The 12,303-nt window shown below is 34.9% G+C and overlaps 1 protein-coding gene across 2 annotated transcripts in view; it reads left to right on the top strand.

Moving 5' to 3' along the window:
- LOC145296005 (uncharacterized) overlaps window positions 1-10,851 on the top strand; it is a 41,104-nt gene extending 30,253 nt beyond the window's left edge. For both annotated transcript variants that reach the window (XM_080142019.1, XM_080142020.1), the window contains exon 2: window positions 7,293-10,851. In XM_080142019.1, coding sequence (XP_079998145.1) covers window positions 7,354-10,719 — 3,366 coding nt within the window. In that variant the 5' untranslated portion in view covers window positions 7,293-7,353 and the 3' untranslated portion in view covers window positions 10,720-10,851. The remainder of the gene's footprint in view (window positions 1-7,292) is intronic.
- The last annotated feature ends 1,452 nt before the right edge of the window (window positions 10,852-12,303 follow it).

Raw genomic sequence — 12,303 nt, 5'->3', positions numbered from 1 at the left:
CAATCTATTCTTGCAAGCTTCCATGATTTGAAACTAAGCTAAAAAGAAGAGAAGAAAGAGATCGAAATTATAATTGTAATCAGAGAAATGCCAGGGATCGCCGCAAGCAAGTTAGACTTGAGGAATCTGCATTCGATTATCGTTTCTATACATGACGAAGAAAGCAGTCTCGCAGATAAATGGTCGAAATCTCGTGCGCTGTGACGAATTGTAAGACGAGACAAAATCTAACTGGATGAATAATTATCTTCAACCCTATTTCTCTCCGTGGATGTCAAATTGAGAAACAGTTACTAAACAAAAAACAGAAATTAAAATTGAATCAAGTTAGAAGATAACTTTCTTACACAACGCGCGCAAAAAAATATTTAAATTTAAAATTAGCTTAAAAAATAGCTGGCTGCCCGACGTTGTCCGGTCGTAAAATACGCATAAATATTATATTTTAATTCATGCAGAAATTGAGGTGCACGCGATTATTATATTTTTTTTAAAACTGTTCACTTCTTGTAAGCAAAAAAATACTCAAGCTGAGATTGAAACCCAAACCTAAACACAGTCAGCCAAGTACAATAACCATTAGGCCAGCTTGATACGATCTTTAGAAGCTTTTTTTTTCAAACCTACTTGTTCTTAACAAGGAATTTGTCATGGGAACGATTCACGCATGCATATTCGTGAAACAGTTGATAAACAGATAAAAATCCGATGACTCCCAAGTACCAAATTTTTCAATTTTGACCCCTTAGCAGTCTTTTTATCCGAATGAAAACCGATTTAAAAATTTTCCACGTGTCTGAATACCTATATATCAAATTTAAAGTCTGTAGATCAAAAATTCGTTGAGTATATAAGTTGACAATTATCCTTACATACACATATTTTACTTTTATAGATATATAGATATAGATTCAATATCGTTATTCTATCAATAATCTGTTAGTTGTTATTCTGGCGCAGACCAATGGTAACCTTCGTGGTCGCAGTACGATAATAAACGAAAAAAGACGAGTTGTAGGTATAACTCAGTTGAATGCTGGGTGCGTATTTGTGTGTGATATCGTCATGTAACGTAGGAAAAGGAACCCTCAAAGTTGGCAGTTAATAGCTGTCTGGTTTGCGACTTCTGCAGATGTCGCTTCTATCATTATTTAAAAAAATATCGAAATAAAAAATCAATTTGTTCCTTCAAGCTTTCTATGATTTGAAACTAAGCTAAAAAGAATAGAAAGAGATCGAAATTATAATTGTAATCAGAGAACTGCCAGTGATCGCCGCAAGCAGGTTAGACACTGGAAATTTGAATTCGATTATCGTTTCTTCGGAGATTAATGGACGAAATCTCGTGCGCTGGATGAGAGTTCAGAGAATACGCACAAAAAGTATCATTAGATGAAAAAAAAAAAAATCATGTAAACACGCGCTGCTCTCCGTGGATGTCAAATTGGGAAACAATTAGTTAGAAGACAAAAATCAGAAATTAAAAATGAATTCAGTCACACGACAACTATTAAAGGAGTGATGGTTAAATCACGAAATAATCACAAAATTGAGTTTATATATACATATACATATATATATATATATATATATATATATATATATATATATATATATATATATATATATATATATTGTATGATTAATCATATCTTGTTATGGATTTTATTTGTGATTGGCAATGTCATCTATTCTACGAGTAAGAGAGTAAGAAAATAGATACATTAAGTTATATGTATTACAGAAACAACTGTAATTTCAAATAACACACACACACACACATATATATATGTTTTTGATATAGATGTACATAAGAATACTTTGATATAGATCTACATAAGAATACTTTGATGGTATAATAAAAATTTTGGGGTCTGCGTTCGCGCCTGGCCTCCATAGAATGGAAATAGGCACAAACTTTAATAAAGACTTTTCATATATATCTGCGTAAGTATACTTTAATAATTATGTTTCAGTTTGAAGAAATATCGCATAATAAAATTATGGGGTGTTCGTTCGCACCTGACTTCCATAGAATGGAAATATGTCACAAAGTTTAACCAGGTTTTTTAATATAGATCCACAGAATATTTCTGTTGCACTTTTTAAAAAAAAATCATTGAAAATTTTATATCTATATCATCAAGTGCTAGATGAAAGATAATGTTTTTAAATTGCAACAAAAGGTACATTGCATAAAATAAATCCAAGGTAATTTTTTGATTCAATTTAAATTAAATTTTTATACCATATTTTGTAAAATTTGTAAAAGTGCACTTTGAAGATAAATAAATTTCAAATTCAATCTTGTACCTTTATTTTTAAAGCCTATAGTAAAAACATTTTCATACCTTGGATGAAATGCCTTGAATGAAATGCTTTTCTAACTTGTATCTTATCTTTTTAAGATTATATTTTAAAACTCCTTCTCTCTATTTCAGTTTGTATTTTTCCTCACACCACAACTTATTTTTGCAACCCTCTCTTTGTATTATTACGGGTTTGAATATTCTCTCTGTTTCAGTTTGTATTTCTCCTCACACCACAACTCATTTTTACAACCCCCTCTTTGTAATATAGGTCTGAATAATACGAAAATCTGATTTTTTTTTAAACAAAAACTTTAAAATAACTTTTTTAGATTAAATTTTTTTAAACTTCTTTCAGAATAGAAAATTTTTAAAATTTAATAAGGAACATGTTTCATTAACAAATATTCAGTACATAACGAGATAAATAGAGATGAAAATTTCAAAAAGACTTATAATTGGTTACGGTCAATAGTAGTCCTCCCATTGTTATTTATATTCTTATTCTATTATTATTTAAAACATTTTGTGTCCTGCTCTTTGGCGTGAAGACTAATATATATATATATATATATATATATATATATATATATATATATATATATTAGTTGGTGGTATGAAAATATATCGATGGTAAACAAGCTATGCACAAATGTTTTTGTTTCATTGCCGCAAAAATCATCAATCATTTATTCTGAAGATTACTCGCGAGAATGAAAGATGAACGTTTCCCCGTAGCTTACTTGCCGTAGACATATTTCAATACTGCTATAAAATTCTACTACCGTACTAATCACTACTGAAGTAAATTCTGAAAATATATACCTGCAATATGTAATATTACTTTAAAATATCTTATATGTGTATAAATGTAATAGTAATATATATATATATATATATATATATATATATATATATATATATATATACAGTCCTGGTCAAAATCATAAGAAAGTAAGCGTTTACGCATATAATGGAATGTTTAATCAAACAAATGGTTGAAACCATGACCAAAAGGGAAAATATGATGGAAAAAAAATGAAATCTGCTTCATTCGAAACCTTAACCCTGATCTAATAATTATTTTTTTAAAAAACAAACGTTTTCACCTGGTCAAAATGATAAGACCACTGATAATTTATCTAATAAAAAGCAATTATAAATTACTAAAAAGTGTCTCAATATTTAGCATAGCCTCCATTATTACGAATTACTTCAAAAATTCTCTTTGGCATGCTTGCGACTAAGTTTTTTTATCAGTTGCGAAAGAATTTTATCCCATGTACTGAAAACTGAATCAGAAAGTTCCTTTATCGAATCATACTGGGTTCCATCTTTGAACAAGTCTTTTGCCATTCATCCTCAAAGATTTTCAATCGGATTGAGGTTCGGAGAACATGCTGGATGATCTTACAATTCTATATTATTAGAAGAAAAGTATTCTCGTGCTTGTCGAGAAGTGTGTATCGCAGTGTTGTCTTGCTGGAAAATCCAATTTCTTCCACACAGACGTGGACCTTCAATCCTGATAAAAGCATTTTCAAGCATTGAAATGTACTTATATGATGTTGGCCGGCCTTTCACTACTTGCAACTTTAGGTTCTCAGCTGACGAGAAAGCACCCCATATCATTAAAGACTCTCCTCCACTATGCCGAGTTGAAAAAGTCTCTTTGAGCAAATTTTTATCATGCCAATAGTGTTGAAATCCATCTGGACCATCTAGATTAAACTTTTTCTCATCGGAGAAAATTACATTTTCCCACTTCTCGTCTGGTATTTGGCGGCATATTTTAGTCGGTTAGTTTTGTGCTGTTCAAGAAGACGTGGTTTCTGCAGTCACTTTAAATGATTGAAACCCTTCATTTTCAGATGCCTTCTGATGGTTTTAGGACTACATTCTGCTGCTATTTGGCTTTTCAATCGACTTGAGCTCATACTGGAATTTTTTTTAACTTCTTCTGATACGGCGATCTAGTGATGGGGTTATTTTTTTTTTGGTCTACCTGGACTCTTTTTGTGCCCATATTGACCTGGATTTCTTAAAAAAAAAATTGTGATGACCGTTTTGCTACGATTCACTTCGTTTGTAATGGATCTATGGGAGAGTCCACCCCTATTAAGATCAAAGATCCTTCCTCTCTCAAACTCTGATAATGGTTTCCCTTTTGCCATTTATAATTTAGTAAGATATTTTATATCCACTAACAAGTTGCTTTTAGTAACATAGAAAGCTTTTCGTATTCTTTTTTTTCAAAACTAGCCGATTTTATTAAAGTGGTCTTATCATTTTAACCAGGTGAAAATTTTTTTTTTTTTAATAATTATTAGATCAGGGTTAAGGTTTCGAATGAAGCAGATTTCATTTTTTCCACTATATTTTCCCTTTTGGCAATGGTTTCAATCATTTGTTTGATTAAAAATTCGATAATATGCGTAAACGCTTACTTTCTTAAGTGGTCTTATGATTCTGACCAGGACTGTATGTGCATATATTAATTTTTTTTTTAAAAAACATAACAACAATCGTCTATATGTTTATTAATGTTTTGTCTTAATTGCCAACTTCTTCGTAATGGTTTTTAATCATATTGGGAAACGCTTGGAATAAAGACATCGATAAATATATCAACAATTTTTATTTTTTTAATTATGTTTACTTAATTGCATAATATATATATACACATATATATATATATATATGATTGCAACGTCTTGTCAGACGAGTGCAACTCCCTCAGACACTTAAAGTCCATGAACCTAGAGGGAGTATCTATACAAAGATGATGTTACAGAGTCTTAGCTTTGTACGACAGCTAAGTCTCTCTCTCGGTTCAAAATGTTGAGATCCAGCAACACGCAAGAGCAAGATAGCCAGCAACAAATTAAACTGCAGACCAGCTTAATGCGGATACTGGTCTCCCGCTTTGTTTTTTTTTATATTAGAGATTTGCTTCTCCTAGAAAAGTTGCCTTCACCACGGCTTACGGGAGCCCTCTCCACCTCAACACACACACACACACACACACACACACATACACACATATATATATATATATATATATATATATATATATATATACACGGTGCTAGTTGGCCGTTGACCCAGAAAAAGGGTTCATTCGCCCTTTTTTTATTTGTTTTTAATCCTTCAGGGATTTTATTTTGTTTTTAATCCTTCAGGGAGACTAGTCGCCCTCCTCACCAAACAAGTCTGGTGGGGGAACCAGTTTAGTCGCCGGTGATCCGACCATGAGGCAGGTAATATTGGGTTACATGGTACCAGTAGCATATGACATGATCTGACACAATATATTCATATATATATATATATATATATATATATATATATATATATATATATAAACAATGTTATACATTAGGTCACCTATTAAGCTGTGATTAATATCAGAAAAGTTGAGATTGCAAAGTCAGTTTGATGTAAAAATAACAAAAAAAAATCCAAAATCATTTTTTTACATAGGCGTCACCACATCATCAAGGCCAAGAGGCCACTGGAGGATAAGGGTTAAAGAGTGTACAGTAGAAATTGGACATTATAGTAATCATTAGTAATGGAAATTCGGTAAATTTGTTAACTTATATGGAAGGGCTCATCAAAAACTTGTTTACGTTAGACTTGAAGACAACCATATTGTAGTCAGCCGGAAAGCAGGAAAACAGAAGACAATTCCACAGGCGTGCAGTTCTAAGAAAGAAGCTTTGTTCATGGAATCTACATTTAGGTTTAGGCACAGCTAAAGAGTGGGGGGAATTATTGATAGTGTTTTCAGCTAGACGAGTGTTTCTTATGAAGTTTGGTGAGGGGGTTCATAGACTGAAGCTCAGTCGAACACTTTCCATGAAAATAACGATACATCAGAGACAAACTCGCAACATCTCTTCTGTGAGATAGAGGTTGCAGGGAAGAGAAAAGGACATCTCCTACGAGGCTACGAAGTATATTTTGAACTCTATCAAGGCAGGACAAGTCCTTTCTAGCAGCTCCTGCCCAGATGTGGCAACAGTACTCCATCCTTGGACTTACCTGGCTCTTATATAGATAGAGAATTGCATCAGCAATGAGATATTTACGAGATCGATAGAAAGATCCCACCATTTTTCCAGCGGCCTTGGCAACAGATTTAATGTACGTGTTCCATTTAAGATCAGGAGTAACGGTCAAGCCCAGAAGCTTGTTAAAATTTGAGGCCTCCTGAAGACGAGAGCCATTCATTTCAATTGATGCCAGATGTGGATCAGAATGTTGATGATGTAAAGAGAGAGGCTTGGTTTTAGATGTATTAAAAGTAACCAGCCATTCCTTTCCACATTGTACCACGTGCTCAAGATTGGAGGATTTATTTCTGCTTCCTATATCCACCTTTTGCTATCTATCTTTTTCTCTGTTTTTCTATTCAATTATACGTTAATTAGTATTTCTGCATATAGTGATATTTCCTTATATTATATATTTGTTTATAATCAGATTAGAGCAGTAACCCGAAAATACAAATAATGCGAGTAATTTTAAAACATTTTTAACAAGAATTGTGGGGACGAAAGATATAGGGTTTGACTGTGACTCTTAAAATTTCAAAAGACTCTGACTCCTAAAGTTTCAAAACATCCAACTCCTACTTCCTTTAGAGATTAAAAACCCGACTCTGATTCCTAGAATTTTTATTACTCCGATTCGGACAGGGAATCCTTTCAAGATTTCTGACTCACTGCTATTCTGATTCCGCATTTTAATTTAAGATGTCGATTAGAAGGTAATTGTTGATTTAAACTAACATTTAAAGGTAAAAGTCAAGTATTGTAGTTCATATATGCTTCTAAACCAAAGAAAAACGGCAAATTCTCCAAACACTACTCTTACACTAAATATTCATTGTTATTGTTATCACTTTGCTCCATTCGTTTTTATTTAAAATATTGTTTAATAATGCAAAATAAGTTCTTTTATTCTTTTTTTTTTCAGGAACATTTTAATCAAAAGAAAATCTGAATCTACAATCGATAAGTGATTCGAATAAACCAATATGTCACCGTATGTGGTGTGGTTTCTTTTATCTTTGCTGGTTTGCGTCTCAGCCCAAGATATCAACAGCGACCGCACATTGGAGGAAACTGAGACTGTAACCGACAGCGCAAAGCATACCGATCTAGTGGAAACAACGACGGCGACGACAGATTCTTTGGAAAGTGAACACAGTTCAACACCCAAAATCCCGAACGGACATCGAGATAAATGGCCGGGCTTGAAAGCCAACCCCCCAGATTTCGTTCCTTTCCCAAGAAAAAGTCGCGTGACAGAATTCTGGGCAGATCATCCCGATTTCAGAGGAATCCCGGACCTGCCAGCCGAAGACACTGAATATCCTAAATGGTTGCTTGCGGTCATGGGTCCAATCAACCCCACAACCCATGATCTGCCAGTTCTCGCTCCCTCAAAAAGCCCATTGATCGAACCAGTTAAAGTGGAGTATTCAGACAACAGGCGACCAGAATTTGCATCTGAGGATGAAATGCGTCCATCAGCAAATGAAATGCGTCCATCACCAAAGGAAATGCGTCCATCAGCAAATGAAATGCGTCCATCAGCAAATGAAATGCGTCCATCACCAAATGAAATGCGTCCATCACCAAATGAAATGCGTCCATCACCATATGAAATGCGTCCATCAGCAAATGAAATGCGTCCATCACCAAAGGAAATGCCAGATGAAAATGATATTGATACTAGGTCTGAAAGTAATAACGTTCGAAACCAGACAAAGAACCAAATTACGTTTGAAAGTCCGATTGAACAACCATTTCTTAACTCTGGTATACATAATGCTCAACCAGTTCCTACTGTTAGTCCCACACAAAGTGAACGCGATATGAATTCAGATTTACCACAACGCCACTATCATCCGGTTCTATTTAGAATTCCATTTATTCTTAGTTTGGGGGGAATTCGCCAGATAAAACTTAAAAACAATCAAAGAAATCCCAATTACTCGGACCGCGTAAATGATAACAGATATGAAAGACGGCAACCTGCTACTTTAATAGAACGCGATCAAACGCTTCCTATTCGGCGGCAGAATTTCCGTAGATTCCCAATGAGCATGAGTCGATCTTATGTGCTGAATCAACCAGAAATGACGATAATACCAATCGGAAATCGAAATATGCAATCGCGCTTTAGGCAACCGCCTTTTTCCCAACGGCGTCAATTAACTGGAAGATTCCCTATCATACAAAATCGACTGCAAAATCCTTCTATTAACAGAGACAACTTGATAGTTGTGGATCCACAATTTTCAAGAAACCATTTGCTTATGGCTCCAGATAACGATAATAATTCTCAACGAAGTCCCATGCCATTGACAAACGTCAAGAACAATCTTCAGGAACCAGGAAAGCAAAATATACCGATTAAATATATTCAACCTCCCTCCACTTTTCCCAAACGTTCAGGAATCGGTGCACGGAACAAACGTCAATCCGGCTTTGAAACTTTCGAACCATTTGGTATGGGGAATATATTTTCTTTTTTCCCACAAGAGAAAGAACCTCGAAATTCCTTTAATTGGTTTCCTCGGGAATCTATGATGAACATCCCTACCCGCCAATCTCCAATCAATTCTGGGGGCTTTATTCCAAGTGTAAACACTCGGCCGACAAAAAAACAAACAAGAGGTCCTCAAGATGCCTGGAGGAATCGACCAACGGCTTCCAACAATTTGACTCCGAATTACGGAAACCAGAATCCACAAACGAACATGCAACGAAATAATAATAACAATAGAGAAATACCTGAGGATTTCATGATTATCCGACCAAATAAAGCTGCATCGCAGAACGGTCGATCCAACCAAATGCCTTGGATGATAAATAATTTATTTGGCAGCGACCTTTTTCCCGACAATGGCGACAATAAAATGTGGACTATCCAAAATCTCCCCAACGATCAACCAGGGACACACAACAATCAACAACCACTTTACGTTGTTAATCAAGAACCGTATCACAATAACGCCCGCACAAAACCTTATCAGGAAGAGACAATGTCACCACCATATAACCAGCAGAATCAGTTTCAATCACCTGCATACCAGCCAGTCGAGAACTTCAATCCAAATCGTGAACAGAATCATCGTTCACATATTCATAATAATATACAGCGACCTGGGCTTCCCTCACAGATTAATACAAATGATATTAACCAGGAACCGATTCAAAACCCCAAATATATAGAACATTCTCATGGTCAGCCACAAGAGAAATTGAGGCCAGTTCCTAAAAGACCTGTCCAATCTCAGGTGCCTGTATCACCTCATGGCGTATGGATTCCTCATAAAGCCACTCATAAAAATCCACCAGTTATAAAATCGAATCATTTTCATGAGGTTCCTCGACCAAGCCATCGACAACGCCAGCACCAACATTCCCAACCCCAACAACCCCAACATCAACAACCCCATCCAAATAAACATTTAAAAGAGCAACATTCAAGTGCAACTGAAGTTCCTGTGCACACTGAACGCAGTCGGCAGGTGCATCAGACAAAGCTCTTGCCTGAAATCCAGAAGGGGAAAAAAAAATTAAGCCCATCACAAGTGCGACATTTACTCTCGTTACTACCTGAATTTCCGAAAGAGGTCTACAAAAACCCCGGGCATAAAGGTCACACCGCTATCAATAGACAAAAGAGAAACCTTCACGGTCAAACGGCTGACAATAAAGACGGTGCTTTAACTCAAAATTACCCATGTTCAAATGAGATCGAAACCGATCTATGTCAGGGAAACAGTTCAAATGTTCCGCATCTTCAAACTCGACCGACCAAGAGAAAAAGGCGGGAGATTAAAGAGAGTCTTATTCAAGATGTCGTATTTGGGTCATACGGCTATCATTCTGCGAACGGCTATCAAGATGGATCCTTTTCAGATTTTTCCAGTCCGTTCTTTGGATATATGACTGGTGATAAACTTGGTAGCGACATGAGTGGCGAATGGAAAAATATGTTCAACAAGGGAAGTCATAGTTTGTTTAATGATTGGTATTGGCCAAGCTATGGCTACTATGGCCGACCTCATCATGGTTTTGAACATTTTCTCCACGGCCATGAAGCCGGTCATTCCCACCCTAGTGTATATCTGGGTAATTATTGGCAGGGAACTACGTATCCTACTAATGACGGAGTCACGCAACGTGTGGCGGTGATACCACCGGCCGTACCCAGGGCTAATCCAAACCAGCTGTCCTATACGGCCAGGTTTCGATATCGGTTCGGTATCTACCCTGGATATTCTGATTTCATACCCGGTACTGATGACCACAAGATCTTCTTTTTCTACAACGATGACCAAAAAGACCGACGTCCGGACGCTGTGGTTCCATTTCGGATCTACTAAGGAATAACCGGAGAGTTTTGAACGACCTGGAACTTTCAAAGCTTTTAGTATACTAGGCACATTATATAACTAAACATACATTCCAAGAAAAAACGCACACACACACTCACATCCACACACATAAAAAGAAAACACATTCCCATCTACACAGTGACACAAACTTTTTAAAACAAATACGCTAAGAGCAGCATACATGCAAAATTTAAAATGATATGTACATATGTATGAAAACGCATATCTAATAAGTACATGTATATAAAGAGACACGCACATTAGCCCCTTCGTAGTTAAGTATATGTGCATAAACACATGCATATACAAATACAGATTCTCTTGTATATGATTGCAGCTGTGCATATGCAATATATAAACACACCACGTGCATATATAAACTTATACTTTATACAGGTATAGTAGTTATGCTAACATTAATACTAATATACACACACAGATTCTAGAATTGCCGCGATATGCAAATGCATCGTAGAAGTTAATATAGAGAAATATGCAGATACACGGGGATTAGCAATTTCATAAAACAGATTTACAGTAAAATTAGCTCGGGGAGAGTGAGGGTTACAATGTACACTAGAAACTTAACATATTAGGGCGGTAGTACAAATTCTCTCCTGAAAACCTACAGTATTAGATAGTATAGTTCACTTATTTTTAACAAATATTGTTTTTACACATATAATTGTTACTCTATGTTTATTCCTCCGCCCTTTATATATATATATAATGAGTTCAAAATTAAAATTGAAATCATCCAAAAGAAATTGAACAAAATAAAATCTGCCAGCTACAAAATTAACCTTATTAAACATGTCATTTATTCTTCCTACAATTAGACAGCATCTCTTATCCACCCCAGCACATTTGCCGAAGTCATGTACATTTAACATACGTGCAATGCGTACTCGTATTGAATTAATAAATTTTATGGACTCCCTGCATTATTCTTAGTGTAAAATTGATATGAAGTTATCTATTAAGCTCCCGTCATATTTTCATTTCTTGGAAAAATTTTCCTTAGAGTTAATTATAATCTCATCGCTTTTTTAAAAAAAATTATTCTATTCTTGTTAACTTACATAATTAGGCTATAAGAGTGCGATTCTGTACATATACTGATTTAATTTAATTATCATATTTGTTTTACTAAGGTTTTATTCATAAACTTATGAGTTTATAACTTTATAGATTAAAACTTTCTATTTTCCTTATATAAATTAATAAATTTTATAAGCACCGATTTAATCTTCAATTTAGCTTGTGTTAATATCAATATAGTAATAAATTAAATTCAGAGTAGTTTCTTTTCATTCAGGAATATAGATGCGAGGAAATGAGTGAATAAATGTGTGTTTACTATAGCTAACTGTCCCTATAATATGTGTATGTAAATATTTAATGTACGGTGAATAATGTGTGAACGAGGTATTATTACTTGTGGTTAGAGGATGAGCGTGCATAAATTTTAAGTCGCTTTGAATTGCTTGCGGCAAATCTAATATGCGTATTTAAAATGCGTTATTAATTTTGGAGTAGTGAAGAAAGGGGATAGGATGAGATCTTCTGCAT

The sequence above is a fragment of the Euprymna scolopes genome, chromosome 16, assembly GCF_053919585.1.
Source record: "Euprymna scolopes isolate OS-2025 chromosome 16, ASM5391958v1, whole genome shotgun sequence".
NCBI classification, from domain to species: domain Eukaryota; kingdom Metazoa; phylum Mollusca; class Cephalopoda; order Sepiida; family Sepiolidae; genus Euprymna; species Euprymna scolopes.
Note: the sequence above shows the minus strand (reverse complement) of the source record. Positions and strands in the feature narration are given on the sequence as shown.